This window comes from Podarcis filfolensis (assembly GCF_964270895.1).
Source record: "Podarcis filfolensis genome assembly, chromosome: 10".
Taxonomy (NCBI): Eukaryota; Metazoa; Chordata; class Lepidosauria; order Squamata; family Lacertidae; genus Podarcis; species Podarcis filfolensis.
This window is the reverse complement of record NC_139612.1, coordinates 50,047,214-50,067,760: the sequence shown is the minus strand read 5'-3', so window position 1 is coordinate 50,067,760 and position 20,547 is coordinate 50,047,214. Positions and strand designations below refer to the sequence as shown.

The window sequence follows — 20,547 nt, the reverse complement described above, 5'->3', positions numbered from 1 at the left end:
AGAGTTAATACAGGAGTAGGGAATTTTCTTCAGTGCTTGGGCTCATGTGCCCTCCTGTGTAACTTTCTAGGGTAGCAGAGCCAAAGACAAAAGTGGGTTGAGCATTGGTTGTGACCTTTACCTCTGAACATTCTAAGCACATCCAAGTCAGAGGTTTCTAGCCCTCCCTCCTTAATGCATCTCTCAATTTTTCTTCCAGAGAATCAAAAAACATGGTTGCTATTCAAGGCTACATTTCAGCCAGGCAAAAAGGCCTCGGGAAAAGAGCAGAGCAGGACTGATGAGAGGACTGCATTGGACAGCTGAGGTGCTCAGCCCTAGGGTTAAGAGAAGCCACTCCTCTCTAGTCTTCCCCTTCAAACTGCAGCCTACATGCAGAACTACATGCAGGATTTATATGTTAGTATCACTAACCACTAAGTTAATAGAGCATTTTGTTTTGTCATTGGAAAAAAATCTGCATTTAGAAATATTTTTTGGTCACTTGAGCTCTTGTTAGGACTGTGAGAAAATGCAGGCTTTGGGGGCAGACTGTCTGATCTTACCCAAGGCCGCAGAGGGGAAGGGGACGACCCCACACTCAGGCAGGCTTGCGTCATTCTGGAGATAACCAGGTCCACAATTAGCTGTCTGTCTTCCTCCACATGCTCCCCAATCAGAGGCATTGAGCTGTCCATCACCTGCACAAAGAGATGAAGTGAGTCCTTTTATATCAGTGGCAGCCAGATCCTCACCTTCAGATCACCTTTAGCTAATGGGACAAATGCAGAACCCAAGAGTTGGGAAAATGTGGACAGAAAAGATGCAGGACCATCACTGCATAGCTTCATGATTGCCAATTGGTAATGCTTAAGGTAAGCATTCACTCAGTATAGTGTTAGGCTTTTCAGCCTGTCTGAAAAAGGGAGGGGGGGAGCAGCACATTGGGGAGCCATTGGAGCCCGGAGAATCAACCTGAATTAGCTTACCTGAGCCACAGGCAATTCTCTTGGGCAACCCCTCTGCCCACCTGTTATCTAACCTGGCAGCTTCTGGTTCCATGTGGAGATAGAAGCCCTATTTAAATCTAATGGCACAGGCTGATTTGTGATCACTAGATGGGGCTATTGTACCCTGCAAACTTTGCACTCAAAGCAACATAATAATTGTTATTTAACTTATTTAGGGCTGCCATACTGGGATTTCAAAGGCGGAATCGATGCCTGGCGGTGGGGGGATTTCTGAAATGTGGCGCTTTGTCAATTGAAAAATTGCATCTTTACTTTTTGAAATATGGCAACCCTAATTATACTAATAGCAAACATTCTCTGAGTGTAGATCCTTACACAGTCAAAATGGCAACATCCACACACGAGGGAAGTTAACAGTAGTGGGAGGGGTGGACTCCAAGGTTTGCAGAAGTATAAAAATTAGAATAAAATAAAGGAAGGGGTGCTTCAAAAACAGCCCAATAGTTTTATCAGTGGCCAAGAAATACTGGGTGTTCATTGAGAAGTGGGTGGGTGGGGGGAGGAAAATAGGGTGCTGGTGGAATGGAATGGAGTATCCTAGAAAAGGACTTGCCTGGCACCCCAAACAGGAGCCCTCTGTAGTCCACAGAACAGAGTAGGCAGCAACAGTGCTCTCCCCACTTGTGATTCCCAGCACATTTAGAAACATGTATACTTTAAATAGAAATTCAATGCATGTCACTATAAGCAGGGTACCAGATTATGACCAGGTGGTGTTTATGCCTGCCTGCCTGCCTGCCTGCTTGGTCTAGGTGTCAGCTGCCAATGGGCAACTTCAAGGTCTTCTAAAGTTTCTTTCTCTTTAAACCAAACGTGGACTGGACAGCCCTTCGGACAGAGGACTGTCCTCTGTAAAGTAGGACACACTGATAGGCTGTGCCATTGCTGCATATTTGAAACACCCACCAAAGGTGGGGCTATTTTGCTAGTGAACTCCAATAGCGGTAATAATGTAAAGCAGGGATGGGCAACCCTGCACTCCAACTCCCATCAGCCTCCCCAGCCAGCATGACTAATGGTAAGGGATGATGGGATTTGTAGTCCAGCAATGTCTGGAGGGCTACAGGCTCCCCACCCCTGAAGTAAAGGAAGCTACAGGTCCCTAATGAGAATGGAGGCTACGTTGGTTATTTCTGCCACATCAGCACAAGAGTTTTCTTTGTTGCCAGATATTAAATAAAATCTGACCTTACAATGCTGAGATAAACACGTGAAGCTAGACACAAAGCTGGCGTGTACAAAGCAGAAACATTTTCCCTCCTTCCCTGAAAATAAGACTTCCATATAACGGCTGAGACAAAACAGAGGCAGGCGTCCCATGTGGCTCCGGCCTTCACCACTGTGCAAGGTCAGCAGCTGTGTCCTGCTGCTACAGCTGCTCTCTCCTGATAAGGTATCTCAGAGGGAGAGGGAGGGAGATGGGCAAAGGATGGGGGGGGGGAACCCATACCCCTTTCCCTAGCTATCTCCTCGACCTCTGTGTACTGTGGTGAGACACGAAGGCTAAACTTGTTGCTGTTCTCAGGAGTTAAGAAGAGCAGGGAGGTTGGCTGAGCGGAAGGAAGGAAAGAAAGCGCCAATTCCATCACATCAGAGGGATGGTGGGTTCATGCAATGGCAAAATGATAAGTGGGTTTACATACACAAAGCTCTTGGGAGGCCAGCAAAGTCCAAACAGTGTCAAGATGGGCAATTCTGGCTATTGGGGTAGCCAACTGATCAGAAAAAAGGGCCCCGGCCTTTTCCTGTGCTTTGAACCTCAGTTAGGAGCAGCCTTAGACTGACTCCAAGCTCAGCATGGTTGACCCTGACTGGTAGTGGTTCCCTAAGGCTTTAGACCCAGTCCTAGCCGGAGGCAGAATCCCTCTGCCTACTCTTTTATTTCTTCTCCCTTCCAACATTTTAAGACAATGATTATGATATTATTATACCATGTAGCAATTGGGGAAAACATCACCAATACAAAAATATGAAAGAAATAATTCTGGAGCTACGTTGTCCCCTACCCCAATTCATACTGAATTTTGTACCAGGGCACTAGTGGGACAGCTTTTTGTGGCCACCCTTGAAAGTGTCCCAGCAGCAACCATGCCAGTAACTGGTCTCGGATGATTTGCAAGAAAAGGAGGGACATCAGAGAAGCCTAAAGCAAACATATTTTCCTCTCCTGGCAGCACACTTGTCTCACACAACCTTTGACCTGCCACCGATTCCTACAGGATACTTGCGCAGCGCAAGAATGTGCCATCGCCACGGGGCTCATGTGGTTCTCATCAGCTTCCCCAAACTCAGTGGGTGGGAGAGTGCTCTCCCACGTACAGCTCTCTGGATGTGTCAGTGGCCCTGGATGTAGCTCTCAGTCGGCTTTGCTCATCTTCCTGCGTTGGTGGAGTTTACAGCAGGGCAGACACCGTGTCTCCGTTCCAGCATCCTCACACAGTAACCAAGGACACTTGCTCATTCTTCCGCACAGTCGCCTTGATGATCTCCTCCCCCCACTGAGCAGGTCTCCAATTTCAGCTTTGAGAAATTTCAACAATATATACAAAAAAAGATCTCTCTTTTTCAAATGCCCACCCCTTTCTCCAGTGGCCTGACCGACCCGACTCCCACCAGCAAGGACCCCCTTGGCACGGCAGGCCTCACTTCAAAAGGCTAGCTTTTCCAGCCATGGTTTGTCCCAGCTGGTGTGTGTTCCTGGGACACAGCAGTTCATTATTCATGCCACCCACAGACTCCTTGGGGAGTTCCTCTTTCATTTTAGTTACCATCTCAAATAAGTTGCACCTCCAGTTCAAGAGTTCAGAGGTTTCATTTCAGCAGGACAACAGGGGAGCAAAATTAACACATAGGGCCAAAGGCACCTGTTAATGCCCCCCCACAAGTCCCACTGAAGAGCCTTTAATAATCATTTCATTTGTAGCCAATGCAGGTATCAAAAGATCAAGCAAAGACACACCATAAATCTTTGTTTTGACACCCCCATTTTGCTCCTTTTGTGAATCACGTAATGCTATCTTTTACAGCAAGTTTGGGGAGCCTGTGGTCCTCCAAATGTGGCTGGACTGCAATTCCCATCAGTTCCTGCCAGTGTCCAGGGCTAATGGGAGCTATAGTCTGACATCTGGAGGGCCAAGGGTTGGCCATCTCTGTTTTACAGGCACCTGGTACTGCACAATGAAGTGGAAAGCTGTGCCTGCTGATTTCTACCTATCTGCTGATGTTAAACACACAGGAGCAGGCCAGAGTAATTTATTTGGCCAGGTGGCAATCAGTAATGCTGCTCTTTGGACTCAGCCAGCCTCCTGTGAGAGTTGTGCTACTGCTCTGTGTTTATCCTTTCTGCCATTCTACCCACCACTCCTTTGATGTGATTAATCAGCTCTTTCCTTCCTTCCTTCCTGCCAGCATCCTTGTTCAGTTGAAAATGGCAACAAGTTTAGCCTTGTCTTCATGCAGAAGTGGAGGAGACGGTGGGAGAAAAGGGATGGGGTTCTCTGTTCTCTTTTCCCCACTCTCAGCTTTCTGATCACTGCAGGGCAGGCGAGGGACAACGATGACATGGACAGATGTATTTCACATATCTGGAAACATTATTTTAGAGGTGCTTGCTGAAAATATTACGCTTTCTTCAGGTCAACACAGAGCTTTTTCATTTAGTATTTCCATTCATAGCATTCCCCCGCTCCTAACTCATGTTCCTAAGAGGCTTGCATGGTCTTGAGAACATAAAAATCTAAGCACTACCTGGATGGGCCATGGCAAGGTCCCGCTAAGGTTCAAATATGTGTCCTGCAGAAGACACGTCATATTATTGCTCCAGAGGGCAGGACTAGAACCATTGGATGGAAATTTCAAGGAAGCAGATTTTGCCTAAACCTTGGAAGAAATTTCCTACAGCTTGTTTTACAGTGGTACAGACAGCCATGGTGAGCTTTCCTTTGCTGGAGGTATTTAACAGGATTGATGGCTATTAGGGATACTGTAGTTGTATCCTGCATTGGAGATCCTGCACTGAGCAGAGGGGTTGGACCTCAAAGATTCCTTCCTGATAAATGATTCCTTGACAATTGAGTGTTCTGTTTCTCAAACACCTGGAGAGGACTCTCAAGAGGGGAGGGACATTCCCTGTTGTTTCTCCCCAGCATGTGGGTCTCCCCAAGGCAGAATGCCTCTGAACATGGAAGTTTCATTTTGCTATCACTGCTAATAGCATCTCAGGCCAGCTAATTTCTGAGAGATCTGCTAGTTACAGACCCAGAGATACATGGCTTGAGAACAGCCTGAAGTCATCTGAGATACCTATGAGTCTGTGATCAAGCCATTTGTTCTGATTCAGCATTAAAGAGTGGGCTTTCCTGGGGAAAGCGGTGTGTGTGTGTGTGTGTGGGGGGGGGAAGCACTCAGATACAGACCAGGAAAGTGCTGACCTGTGCCTAGAAAGCACAGGGCAAAAGTTAAGTGTGGATAAGTCATTGTCAGATATACTCTGTGCTTCTGTTAAATGAATGTGCATTGAATATATGGAGCATGGTTGAATAAATGAATGAGGGGCACTTGCCATGCACAGGAGTTTCTACATACATGCATGCCTCTGTGTGTGTCAAATAATGTAATATATACTTTGCTACACATCCTTTTTGAATGATGCTTACATGCCACTCATTCAACCTCTCACCTCAATTATATAATCTTTTCCATCCTTGCTGTGGACAGCTTTGACTGCGCAGATGTCAAGGCCTCCAAACATCTCTGCAACGGAATCTGCCCAGAGTCGATACCTGCAAAAACCACATAAGATTGCTTGTAGAAACTGCAAAAAAAATAACCCCAAATAGCCCCCTCTTCAGAGATATCAGTTTTCTTAACTTCCAACCAAATATATAAACATCTTATGAGGCTTGGAATGCATGGTTGACCCCATAGATTAATTTTGCAGTTGATTTCCTAGGCATTAAAGTCATCACTTTTATGGCCATAGCCAACAGCTCTGCAACCTAGTGAGAGAGCAGGAAGCGATCCTGGGCAAACACAAAGAGAAATTGGCCTGTTTATTTGTCTAGAGTTGTTACTTATCTATTGTGATAATCAAAATGTCTTCTCTCAATATAGTGCTTCTGTTTGAAGGGCATGATGTTCTATGCAGCACTCAAAGCACACAATTAGTCCTCCAGCCAGTTAGCACCATAGTTGTTAAAACAAATGTGTTGTACACAGGACTGTGAAAGTCTGTGGTCATATAGTGGGTTGGTCAGAACACAAGAGCAGCCCTGCAGGATCAGACCAAAGGCTTATCTAGTCCAATATCCAGTTTCCCACAGTAGTCAAACTCACTAACAGGATGTGAGGGCAAATGTCTCTTGCTGTTGTTCTCCAGTGCCTTGCATTCTGAGGCATGATGCTTCTAGTTCTGGATGCAGAACACAGCACCACGGCTATTAGCTGCAGACAACCTTTTCTTCCGTGAAGTTGCCTAATTCTATTTTTTAAAGCCACATTATCTGGCAGTGAATTCCATAGTTTGACAATGCTGATGTGTGAGTATGTTCTTACTTTTGCTTGTCCTGAATCTCCCAACATTCAGCTCTTTATTGGCTAGCCCTAGGTTCTCATATTATAAGAGATGGAGAAAAATATCCCTCTTTTTCACTTTTCCCACACCTTGTGTAACTTTAATCATGCACCCTCACCAATTTGCCTGATCATTTTAGGCTGCCCTTTTCTGCACCTTTCCCAACTCTACAATATCCTTTTTGAGAGGTGGCCTCAGATACAGAGTCCTCTTTTGCATCTGGGTGCCTTAGCTGAGGCAGGAGGCATACCTCCGACAATTGTGGCTCATGTGTGAGAGAGAGAGAAAGAAGGAGATCTCGATACCATTTCTGAATGATACCACCCTACCCACAATGCCGTTGCCGTTGCATAATGAGGCAACAAAGCCCTTGGAGAAGGCAGAAAGAAAGGGGCCAGAGGTGATCATCTGAATACCTTTCTTGGCAGGGAAATGGCAAAGTATAAATATATTCATACCGGTGAGCTAATTCTTTCCCACACTGGGTATGTATGAGGAGAGGGGTGCCAGAAATGGGCTGTTGACATTGAGGATTAACCCCATGAATCAGGCAGGTTCTCCATGCTAATACACAAGGCACTGCAAGGCCGGTGCAGCAGGGAGGACCGCATGAAACTGATGAGCAAAGGGCTTTGCACTGTTCATGCAAGGACTGAGGAAGAGGGATTGGAGATGCAGGATGGTGAATATTTCTTGGTTCAAAATCTGTATAAGAACAGATATGAAATTTGTTAGCTGGTCTCATTCAAGGCCTTAATGCAGGAGTGAGTGCGGATAACAAGGAGGCACTTCAGTGCAAACTGCAGCTTCTTTCTGTGGATGTGTACATAGGAACTGGCCCTGTATCAAATCAAATCAAATCAAATCAAATCAAATCAAATCTTTCAATCTACAGTAGCTCAATGCTCTTTGCACTAGTGGTACCCAATGTGGGCTACAGCTCCCATCATTCCTGTCCATTGGACATGCTGGCTGGGCCCAATGGGAGTTGGAGACCAACAACATTGGGAGGTCACTATTCATGACCTACGCTGACTGGCAGCCATCCTGTGGGGTTTTGCATGGTTCTCCAGCCCTGCTTGGAAATGATAGGGACTGAACCTGGTCTTCTGCATGCAAAGCACATCCTGTACCACTGAGCTGCAGCCCTTCCCCTGAGACGTATTGAAATATACAGTGTCAATTAAAAAAGATCACATATGACTATCGTCATGTGGGTTGAACCCTGGAAGCTTTCTGTGTAGGAGTCTCATCATTATGTGACCTGAGTCTGAGAAATAGCAGCTTGAGCTTATTGTGGCTGCCTCTTTTGGCTTTAAGATTAGGGATGGGGAACAGCCATCCCTCTTGTGCCCACCCCATCTGGGCAAAATAATGTTTAGCTGGGGGAAGTAGGCAGGTAGGCGTCTGAGGTGGAAAGGCATGCGCAGGAGTAATGCTCTATTTTTTCTGAGAGCCAACTACTGCTCACCCCAGTCAAGAATGAAAATGCAAACAGAACCTCTGTGCTACAGTGTATTTGGGATAATGGTTAATGAAGCCCAAGGCCCAAGCCTATCAGATTGACCCAAATATTGCATTTTGACTGCAGCCCCTCCTGCTCATTACCTCTCAGTCATGGCGATCTGTTCCAACATGGCAGAACCTGTGTTTGCTTTCCAGTTTCCAGAGATCGATGTCCTCCTGGGAAAAACAAACACACCACATGCGGACAATAAATTCCCCCAAACACTGTGATTTCCTCTCCATATTAAAGAAAGGAGGGTGGGAATGAGGGAGGGTGTTGGCAGGGAACCCTTCCTCAGCCCTGTGCTCCTCTTTGCTCTTAAGCCATTGCTGACGCCCTAGTCAATGTGTAACTCCATCTGGAGGCTGGGAAGTTCTCTCTGTGTGCTGGCATCCTCCTGCTTAGTTACATCTTCATCCAAATGCTGGCTGGGTAGTCTTATATTGGCCTTATGAACTCTCTTCTGGGTATGTCAGGCTTTGTACAGTAGAAGAGTCTGTGAAAAGCCTGCGGAATAATTAACCTCGTGCTCTGTAGTGTAGAATTTAAACGGCACAGGAGGCTCCATGCCAGAAGAGCTGAGAGAAAGCTTCCCACAGACCTCAGTGGGCTTTAGAGCTGGTTGTGAAAAGGGGGCGATGTGAAACTCTAAAGAAAAGGGAAACATTGGCTTTCATTGAGCCTGCTTTCCATTGTAATGGCAGCCTGCTGGAAATGCAGCTATCTCTGCCACCATAAAGTCAATGGTTCTAAAAGCCACCCACCAGCTTCTCCCGGTGACTTCTCAAGAGTTATTAAAGGGCACGAGTCTCCTTTCTCCTAACTAGCTGTTGATGTCTGCTCATGCTGCTTGTGCCGCTGGCAAACATGGTCTTCCGGGCTTTGCGTTCAGGAGGAGCGCAGCAGTCACAAAGCCTGCCCAGACATACGATCAGACATTGCACTTGTCAGATCTCACAGCTGAGCAGCATCAGGACTGATCTGTGTCACAGAATGGGGATCAGAAGAATATTTTTGTTTAAGACGCATTGTTCTCCACAATTAGCATTTAGGAGAAGAAATAAGTGCATTCAATTTTGAACATGAATACCTTTAAAAATAAACAAACTAATAGAGCAGCTTTGCTTCCCGCCCCACCCAGTCCCAAACTTGACAGCAAACTCACATGTAAGCTTTGTAATTGTTGCCAATTTTCTGGATTCGAATATCATATTTGGAATCAATGAAAGTCTCCGTCGTGACGTATGTTTTGGCCATGGCTACCACGCTTGCGATGTCTTGGAAGTCAAGCTGGTTCTCAACTTTCACCTTTGGTTGATGAAAGGTAGAAAAAGAATATGTGTGAGAGTGTGTAAGAAGGTGCAGCAATAGTGTATGAGTACTACAAACTAGCAAAATATTGATCATAATAATATTCTTGCTTATTAAGATTATAAGACAATGACGCTTATGGGTAAATGAACGTGGTTGTTGTTCATTAGCAAATTCTGGAAGTGGAGAAAAAAAGCAACAAAACTATGCTTTTAAGTGTTTTCCAGGAGGTTAGAAGAAAGCTGCCTTCGATCAAGTCAGACTGAAATATACTCGGAGTCGAGTGTGAATTTCATGCTCTTTATTCAGCTCATAGTAGCAATGAATGAAACTTTCCCCGAAACGTCTAGCTATATATACATTATTTACACAATGGGCCCCGCGTGATTGGCTAATTCCAGGCTGCTCCTGTAGGCCAATCAGGTTGCGGATTCACCTCCTCCAGAAGCCTGATTGGCTGCTCCTGCAGGCCAATCAGGTTGCTGATTTACTTCATCCAGGAGCCTGACTGGCTGCTCCTGCAGGCCAATCAGATCGCGAATTCACTTCCACCTGGAGTTGGATTGGGTGGCTCCTGCGGACGAATCAGTTTGCTGCATTCTGGATCCTACTGGATTCTAGCTCGGTAGTATCGGCTGAGCTCCCCAGGCTTTCAGACAGGGGACTTGCCCACCCCCATACCTGGAGATGTTGGCGATTGCACCCTGGGACCTTCTGCTTGCAAAGCAGATGTTCGTTCCATTTATACAACCTAAAGCACCACCCATGCACAGGGAGAAAGCCCAAGGTTTGTAGAAGTATAAAAAAAATATTTAGGGGGAAATTCAAAATGTGTGTGAAGGTGGGTGAGTGTATGGGGTGACTCTCCCAAACAGTCTACTGGTGATTAAGTACTCTCAATGGGCATGGATGACTACTGGGATGAGAAAAATGGGAAACTGAGGGCGAGGCAGACTTGAACAGAGTGCCTGGAAGCCTGAACAAAAGTACTCTATACTGCAGCATTGTTATTGTTGTTTTAGTTATTCTTTTACATGTCCTAAGGATGGGGCAGGAATATGTTTGGTCCACTTTTTTTCAGCAGTTGATGTGAACCAATGACCCTGGATTTGCTTATGGGTAGTAATGCATCTCCCAGTCTCATTAAATACTTCCCAGGATTTTGCAGTGGATTTTTGATGCAGAAAAAGGGTGCATGAAAGCACAGGTTGGTATCCAATGAAGTGCTTCCACTAGCACATGGTCTTTTGGTTACACAACGGAACTTCCCATCCCTCTCCTCCAACTGTGTGCCTTCTACACCCTCCCCATATCAGATCCAAGATGGTGGAAAACCCAGAACATATTTAGGGAATGGAGCAGGTAAGGAGAGAAGAGAGAGGGAGAGTTTCGTTGCTGAGGAATAAATCCTTGCATTAGTGGAAGTAGTTAGATAGCTATCACTCTTACAGTTTACATTTTTAAAAAATCATTCAAGATTCACATTCTACTGGTGACTGTATTGAAAAGCATGCATTTTATGTAACATTTAATTTTTATTTTTTTTTACAAAAAGGTGCAAAAATGCACACAATGGGACCGAGAAGACCTGTGACTCAAAACAGAATGGAATTAGCAGCTCAGCCCATCCCTATTATTCCCCCATAAATCCAGCTGCCTCCATTAGCATCTATTACACAGATAGGGACATAGGAGATCTGGAACTTGTGTCTTTAGAAGGGAATGATGTGGACCTAAGAATAGTGTCTCTCACATACAAGTGAATCTCATGTCCAGGCCGCTGTCAGATCTAAATTGGGTTCTGCTTTATCTGTCAGGCCAGTTATTTTATGGGATAGACAGATGGTTGTCACGGAAACCAAGAAGTCCTAAGCTAGTCATCATGAGTCAGCCTTGATCTGTAGCTCTGCAAAACTCTGAGAACAATGAGTCTCTTGTGAACATAATTATTACCCGGCCTGGTACCACACCTATAATTCAAGCTCTAGCACTCCCTAGTATTCCATACTTCTTAAGGGGGTGCGTCAGATCTCACATACTAGCATAAACACACAACTTTATCTTGAGCTTCAGTTAGTGGACTCCCCTATTCTCCAGTGTGTAGCTTATTTGGAAATTTTGATCGGGTGGGTGTTACTACCAGCTGATAGAAGTGTAGCTTCTCTGTGGAAACAAAATGATAAGCAACAGATGTATTGATGTCAATTAGAGTTTATTTAGAGTCAGTCTGATGCAGAGCGTGCGAGTGTGTGTTTTTTAAAAATGCTACCACTGATTTGTTGTTGTATTTATACCAGGCCTATTTAAGTTGAAGCACTTTATAAAACTAATAAATCTCATGTCGTTTTGGCAGAATGCCTCTACAGAATCTTGCAGCTGAAGTCCTGTCTCCATTAAATGAGGCACAGGCATGAAATGAAAGGGGCAAAATGCAGTCAGTCAGAAAGGATGAGAAAGAGATTTGCCTGATAGTACTCCTTGGGAAAGAGAGCATGCAAAAGCATAAATTAGAAGATGCATTTTTGAAATCAACATCAATAATAATCATGTTTGAGTCCAACCCTTACTCTAAGGAGCAAAGAGGGCTACCTGGAGATGTCAGGGATTGAACCCGGGACCTTAGGCTGATGCTCTATCACAGAATGACTGCTCTTTCCCAGGTCTGAACAGGGCCACCATCTTATAGAAAGAAGCTGTGTGTGTGTGTGTGTGTGTGTGTGTGTGTGTGTATACATCCATGTTTAAATACTTCCAAAAGAGCACACTTATTTTGACTCCTGTTAAGAACGAATTCAGTCTCCCTCAAATGGAACAGACGTCTTGCAAAATCGCAAATGTACAATTTACCATCTATTTGCTAAACTGTGTGATGTCCGTTTGCTCAGCAATGTACTCTTTCTAAAACTATCAGCTGCAGCTTCCTACAGAGATTGCATGACTAGTTGTGAAAGCTTCAGACACTTGTATTGACAAATGCCTTCCAATCAGCACAAAAAGTTTCACCAGAAAGGTGCTAAGAATACCATACTTGGCTGGCACCAAGGGAGGCTTCCCTTGGAATGCAAACAACAGCTTTGGAGAGGCCATTTTTGATGGGACTGTGGCAGAGTTAAGATCCTCCCTCTCATCCCAAGGCTGCACTCAGGCTCCCCTCCCTCCCCCTGTTATTTACATAACAAAAATGTGCATGTGGTTAAATACATTCAAGCATTAACCTCATGTTTAGTTTGGGCCTGAGTTTCCGCTTTGATCTTTATTTAGCTTGAGCACCAGTGCAGCTCCTGCTAACTCAGTACTTGTACAGGGTTGCAGTCAATGTTATGGTAAGCTAAAAATCATTTAGCAGTATACTTGTTCCACTGCCAAAACGTTTTTGCGCCAGTGGAATGTTATTGTGCAAGACAAAGCATATGGATGTTGCCGGTAGCTTTGTCGTACAATAGATTGTGCTGTCTGTTCTGCAACAAGTTTCCACTAGCGCAACTGTTGCACTGGATTTCTCTGTTGCACCACATGAAAAGTCGCTGGTCTGGTAGCGCAAGACTCCTTTGTGCTAGTGGATAGAGAATGTGGGATTCAGTCGGAAGCAACTAAGGGTAGGAACCCATGACCCCTGGGAGGGCATGTATTTCCAGGTGCCATGGGATAGAACAGGTCTACCCCTTCAGTGTTGGAGACAGAGGCCTGATAATGGAGAAGATGATATGGTGGATACTCTCTCTTGACCTTCACTGGATCCTCCAACTTCAACTGATGTTTTAACATTAGGAGGGCCTAAAAGGGTTATGCTACAGGGAGGACAAGGCAGCAGCTTAGCACACTCTAGGCCAGTGAGAAAGATAGGCAAGCTAAGAAGCTCATCCAATGCACCCCCTTTTAATTCTTTCTCATTTTTCAGTCAGGTGCCTTTAGGTACCTGCTAAAACCACTTTATCTTATGGCAAACCTACCCGGACACATTTATTATAAAATTCTGTTGATTTTATCTGTATTTTTAATCATTTTATTATGTATACTTGTTTTTAAATTTTGTTAATTTTATTTGTATTTTTTTGAGAAATATTTTACAAAAATTTTTTGTAAACCACCTAAGGAATTTCCTTTCTTGAATAAGAAGCTTATAGATTACATTATATGTGTGTGTTAAATTGTTTGCAATGGGAGAGAAGCTGGTTTTTTTTTTTAAGTTGCAAAAAGCAGAGAGGAACACTAGAGCATTCCTGTGCCCTCATTTCTGCCCTGAAGGAATTTCCGTGCACTGCTCGCCAGAAGTGGCTTAGTCATGCTGGCCTCATGACCCGGAAGCTGTCTGTGGACAAACGCCGGCTCCCTCGGTCTATAGAACGAGATGAGCGCGCAACCCCAGAATCGTCACGACTGGACCTAATGGTCAGGGGTACCTTTACCTTTACTATCCAGGTATGATAGTTAAACCATTTTTGGATCCCCTCCCTCTAGAACACTGAGGGTGGTCACTTATGCATTGCCAAAAAAAGGGGGTGCTGATTTGCATAAAAGTGCATGTAATAATTTAGGTGCATATGTACAAATTTAGAAATAATTCAAGCAGAAATGCAAGACATCTCACCATACCAGGGACCACCGACCAGATGGCCTGTGTGCCCGCTCAGTATGCTGTTCAGGTGTTAGCAGTTGGTGGACAAACTTCAAGGCTGGCTGCTGCTTCTCTTCTTATGGCATTTTAGCTTTAAACCAAATTTGGACCGGACAGCCCTTTAAACAGAGGACAGTCCGCTGTAAAGTAGTACAGATTGTTATCCTACAAAAACTTGTGTGTGGTGCAAACCAACACATATACCACACCTCCAATCTCCTCTTAAGGGCCTAGGGAGGGGTAAAGGTGGAATTGCCTTCCCTTATACAGTGGTACCTCAGTTTAAGAACAGCCCTGTTTATGAAATATTTGGTATAAGAACTCCGCAAAACCAGAAGTATTGTTCCAGTTAGTGAACTTTACCTTGGTCTATGAACGGAAGCCAAACGGTAGAAGGGCACCGGCACCGGGAGGCCTCATTAGGTAAAGCGCGCCTCAGTTTAAGAATGGACCTCCAGAACGAATTAAGTTTGTAAACCGAGGTACCACTGTACAGGATTTCCCAGATTAGTCTGAGGGCAAGGGTGGGAGGGTGTCCTTGTGATTTTGCTGACATATGCAACCACTTATATTGGTATTTTGCCCAAATTGGCTCAACCCATTTTATTAGATTTTGGTGGCTCATGTACTAATTCAGATTCTCTATGGGGAGGGAAAAGCAAAAGGGTTTTGTGCTGGGGGAGAAAATTCAGCGAAGTCCAAAAGTCCACTCTTGAATATACTGAAGAGTAAATGGTGAAAAAGCAGAGTGCTGAATTTTTTAAAAGAATAACCTTGCCGAGCTTCTTTTCATCAAGACAGAAGAGAGAGGAAGATCAGACATATCTCAGGACTCAGGAAATTAGGTTCATGTGTCCCTTATGGCTTTAATTCCTGTGTCACTGCCCTCCTTGCACATCATTCCATCACCCTTCAATTCCATTAACCTCTCCTTTTTGGGGAGTGAAGTTGTACTATAAATGAAAAGTGAAAGTATCTGGAGAACAGATGTATATTTTGGCTCCTTTACAAACAGAAGGTAATGGAAATTTCAAGAGACTGTTCCCATGGAACACATTTTGTTGTGTGTGTGTGTGTGTGTGTGTGTGTGTTTCTGTCTCAAGGGGTTTAAGGAGACAATATGGGTGCTGCTAATTCAGTGTTTAATAAACTTTTCTGAAGTTCATGTCACGTATTTGGCCCTTGGTGGGTGGGAGTTGCTACAGCCGTAATTGTGAAACTAGTTTCAGACTAGACATGATTCCTTCCTCTTTTAAAATATAAGCAAAGCTATATTGGGCCAGACCTTTGATTTCACTTAGCTTAGTAACCCAATTCAGATAAGAGCCAGAAAGTCTGTAAGGAATTGAGGAAAAGTTGCTGTTTTCGGCAATAAAGTCTAACTTTCCACCTCCTTAGTATCAACAATGCCCCTTATAGAACTCAGAAGGGATGAGAATGGGGATAAAATAGAATTAGTTGGCTTTGCCTATCATTGGTACTGGATCAACCTACTGTTGATCTCTCTGCTTTCCACCCTACCAGTCTTACTGGGCACCAGCCACCACTGGAAAAGGGTCATGTTGTCTGTTGACACTTGCTCACAGAATTCAGGCTCTAGGTATAGATGCTGGGAACATAACTGCTTTAGGGTTTTATGTAGCTCCCTAGCTGTTGACATCCATCTGTCTTGGGAGACAGTGGAAGAGTGCGCCTTCAGGGGTGAAGTCAAACCGCTGCAGAGTTGCAGTGCCTGCTGTGGCTGTAGAGACAGTGGGAGAGTAAACACTCAAGATGTTAACTGGACTGGTTTAGAGGTGAGCAAGTGTTCTGAACCCTCAGTTGGTGGTTCTACCTGCAAAACCTATGGGGTTTTTCTGGATGCCTTTCTTGACAGAAAAAGGTGTAGTTCTTCTCTCAGAAGCTGTCATTTGAAGCGAGTCTGCTCTCCTGTAGAGCAGCAATGTCAGTGTTGAGATTTTTCATGGTCAATGATGGCTATCTTCCATGAGTCGTTGACCTGAAGCAGATTGGTGGACAAGCCAGGACAAGTAGTCCTGACGTTCCAGCTGTCTAGGCACAAGAAGGTTTGTTTCTTTCCTTTTTTGCCTGATGCAGTAGTTTGGTCCCCTTGTTGAGTGGTATTCTGAACTCCAAGCACTCATTGAAGCAGGTGAACAGTGGTAGGTCAGCACTTTATTGACTGGGGGGCTGCCTGGTTTAAAGTGGGCAATAACTGACCAGTGAGACACAATGATATCACCCATCAACAAAGGCAAGTGATAGCCTTCATACAGTATGCCAATCAAGTTGAGCTTATAACTCATAACTTCTGCCTTCCACATTGTTTTTGCTACGTTAGCAGCACCAAAGCGACCTCTCCAGGGCACAAGCCAGGGCAATGTGTATGGAGTTTGCTAGCAGGCATCCTAATGCAAGCCTGCAGCAGGTTTCTTCTATGACAAGGGAAGAGAGAGGGAGGTCTAGAGGCAGGGATGTGCTTAAGGGGACATTACACTCTTAGTTCACTGAACTGAGCACAAGGATGACATGAATGATGAAAAGAAACTTTGGCTCAGACTAAAGACTCAAGGCTGAACTGTAGGTTCTTGTGGGCCTGTGCTTGTTACATGACCCACTTCAGCCTATATGCTACTAAAATACTTAAAACCATTTTGTAGCATAGATATGCCCATGGTCAATTACTGATTTTATCAAAGAGGAAATGGTACGTTTCTATCCACTGTTTTAAAAAAATCTCTGCTCATAAGGAGTAATATTTTGATTTACTTAATCGCTTTTATATATACAGTGGTACCTCGGGTTACATACGCTTCAGGTTACATACGCTTCAGGTTACAGACTCCGCTAACCCAGAAATAGTGTTTCAGGTTAAGAACTTTGCTTCAGGATGAGAACAGAAATCGTGCTCCGGCAGCGCAGCAGCAGCGGGAGGCTCCATTAGCTAAAGTGGTGCTTCAGTTTAAGAACAGTTTCAGGTTAAGTACGGACCTCCAGAACAAATTAAGTACTTAACCCGAGGTACCACTGTACTCTCATTCTATATTTAGATTGCTGCTCAATAGTACACAATAAAACAAAATATTTGTGCTGTAATGCTTGAGGTGTAGATTCCAATAACCATATATTACAAATGTTTGAAATGAGCTTCGGGGGTTTCAAGTAAAACACAGCATAGTAAATCACTGAAACATTTTCAAAGTATACTTGGAGATGGGCCAAAGTGTCTCCAATGATGAAACTCCCAAGTCATGTTGAATCCTGCATTCTAACCTTTCTCTGTCTTCACTCAACTCCTTGAATCTGCAGCTGAGGGTACAGAATTTCCTTGGCCATCATCCTGATGTTTTCTGGATATATTTAGTGCCCATATGTGTTCAAACCACCCCTTCCCTCCCCTTTCTTATTATGGTCTCTCTGATGACGACAGAGATATGAGTCGGTCTACCCAGATCATCTTGATTTCAATGGGTCTACTCTGAGCACAACTAAATCGGAATCCATCCAATTAGGATTTCATGTTTGACAGTATCCTTCTAAGAATGTGCTTGCTATGCAGTTAATTTCAAGATTGCATATTTTATACACACAAACGTAAGGCAGATTCCTATGTTTCTTTACATTCAAGGCATTTTACAAATGAAATCTAAGCAGTTAACAGTAAGACCACTGAGCTTACTCCCCGGTAACCATGCATGGGCTGTAGTCAAGCCACATTGTTCATAGGGATGTGAACTCAGATTTTCCTAGCCAAATCCAGACATGCTAACCACTACACCATCCTTTGCCAGTTCCTTATTCTGTGACTGTCAGCAGCTACCCCACTGCTTATTATGCTTCTCAGCTACCTCCATCTAAAACATGGGTGTTCTCAACAACCCACATTACTGGTACTTGCCAGATATTGACATTGTGACACAGTGTTTTTGTATCCAGAAAAAGGCAGCATAAAAACGTTCATTACTTGGGATGCCTCCGCTATTTCCAGCAATGAGTGGCTGCTGCTGATATGAGTCAGAATGTGAATGAATGGTACACTTCACAGTGTGTTACCATCTGAAGTTATTTGTTGTCCTCTCTCTTTAAGAAAATATTTGTCCCTTGTCAAGTGAAGACCTTTTGCTCTTTTGCCTTCATCTTGAAAAGAAACAACCAGTTTTTTCATGCTCTTGGTTTCAGAACATTCTTCTTTTCATTTTCATTTCCAGTCTTGGAAAAGTCATGGTGATGAGTTGGGCCAACCCCTCTAAAAGGCTGCTGATGTTTTAACAAGACATAGTGACTTTGTTTATTTTTGGCTTTATATGGTGGTTGTTGTTGTTTTTTAAATGCCCACATCCTGCACAAGAAAAATAATGTTGACTGTGGCATTTTGGACAACAAGGTTTTAGTTTCCATTGCTGTAAAACCATTTGATCCATGAATTAAATTGGGAAAGTTCAAAAAAAGAAATTCTGGGCCTGGTATGGACCTGAAGGGAACTCTTTTAACAGGTCTAATTAGAGAGGCCTAAAAATAAAGCACGAGTAATAAAAAAATATACATAACCCATAAATAGGAGCTGTTCTTTTCCTTCACTGTAGTTCAAACACTTATCTCCTTCCCCTGATCTGGTCAAGGAGAGGTGAAAGTTCTATTTTTCACTAGAGATCTGTCCCTGTGTCACCTGGGCAGTCAGGTTACCACATAAGTAGCACAGTGAGCACTTTATGCTTTGTAGAAAGCCCAGAGGAAGCTTGGGGGAGGGGGAGATGGTACCCTCTTGGTCTTCTCTGCTTTTCTCTGCAGCAAGGCTGTATGCTTCCCTGCTTTTCTCTGTAGCAACTCTCTATGAGGCCTCCGTTTTACTGAGTAACCACCAGAAGTTCTATTCTGGGTTTTGGAAGGAAGCAGTTGCCAATAATCCTTTGGCCATGATTTTCAGTGCCTTTGATCCCTGAACTTCCATCCATGTTCTGACTGTCTTACTGTTCCACACAGATCAGTGCTAAAGAAATAGCCCAGCAAAGTCCTAAGATGTAAGGTCTCCTGGCTATTGCTTTTCTAAGCCAAGACCCAAAGTCTATCTTTCAACCAGATTTGGTTCCATACCCCTGCTCTACAGGAACCATGGGGATATCGTTTTACTGAGTCTAGTCTTCAGTTGCAGAGGTCAGGCTTGTAAGAATTTTTCCTCAAGTGATAGAGTGGCTTAAAAGAAGTGCTTACTCATGATTAACAACTACTTGTTGTTCATCAGTTGAAACTTTTAAAGCTACCTTGTCCTATTCATAATTTCAAAATTGGAGTTGCTCGTTTTAGATGTGCAATTTGCTGCTTGAAGTCTCTTGGTAGGGGTGGAAGGGTGTGTAAATTTTGGTTCTCTTAGTTTCCCCCAGTCATACATTCAGTTCTTCACATTTTGCAGCAATAATAATAATAATAATAAACCTATTGAAAGTTTTTCAGCATTTTAGTGCAAAACTATCCTAACAGATTTTTATATGAAGTTTTCACTAATGTACACATTTTTGTGATCAATTTTCCCTAATAAAATTCATTACTGTATATTATTTTCACTAATACAGTCATACCTCATGTTGCGTCCGCTTCAGGTTACGTCTTGTCAAGTTGTGTCCCATGGCAACCCAGAAGTACGGAAACGGTTACTTCCAGGTTTCGCCAGTTGCGCATGCGCAGAAGCGCTAAGCTAAATCATGCTTCGTGCATGCACAGAAGCGCTAAATTGCGCCGTGCATGTGCACAGATGCGGCACTTTTAGATGCGAACGCTTCGAGTTGTGGACGTGCCTCCAGGACGGATTACGTCCACAACTCGAGGTTCCACTGTATGCATTTTTTTGCACACTTTCCTCTAAGATATACATTTTTTGTAAGTGCTGTTTGGTTGGAGAAGTGGAATGCAAAATTCAGATGAGTAAGAACTCTGAAGGATAGCTGAGTTTCAGATCACATATTATTTCAGAAAGCGTGAATTTGTTAGATTAGGCTTTAAATGCATACTGAATTGAATTTCTTCTCCATCACTATTTGTTGGTGGCTGTTCAAAGTGTGGACGCTCCAAGTGGCAAAATTCATATGGAGTTATTGACCTCTTAATGTCTATCAGTTTCAATCAGTGAAGGAAGTGGAAACAGTGAATGAAGGGAGTTTCATTGGTGTTTTTGGAATTGCTAGTTTTGTATGTTACTTTGCATATGCAAGTGGTTTTCCACATACACATGTCTCCATGTTGTAATGTTTCACATGGTGACCCATTCAACATGTTCAGTGTATGCACTGGGTCAAAGAGGGTGGCATTTCAACATTTTCAGTGCATATGTTTGGGTGGAGAACAGATTCTAACATGGTAATGAAGATGATTTATTTTATCAAGGCCAAAATAGACTTCTAAGCAGTTTACAAAAATAAAAACCAATCACAGAAACATTTTTAAAAATGTGAAATTAAAATGCACAACAAAACTTAAAAACATAGTGAGGGTAGAGCTAGGAACTGTTAATTGTTCTAGCTTAATTCATCTATAGTTAAAG

General features: G+C 43.7%; 1 protein-coding gene across 3 annotated transcripts in view; it reads right to left on the bottom strand.

The window, feature by feature from the left end:
• SYN3 (synapsin III) overlaps positions 1-20,547 on the bottom strand; it is a 191,464-nt gene that overhangs the window by 8,236 nt on the left and 162,681 nt on the right. For all 3 annotated transcript variants that reach the window (XM_083574021.1, XM_083574023.1, XM_083574022.1), the window contains 4 exons: positions 9,255-9,397; positions 8,191-8,265; positions 5,689-5,791; positions 546-680 (listed from right to left, as the gene is read on the bottom strand). In XM_083574021.1, the coding sequence (XP_083430147.1) occupies positions 546-680; positions 5,689-5,791; positions 8,191-8,265; positions 9,255-9,397 (456 nt within the window). The remainder of the gene's footprint in view (positions 1-545; positions 681-5,688; positions 5,792-8,190; positions 8,266-9,254; positions 9,398-20,547) is intronic.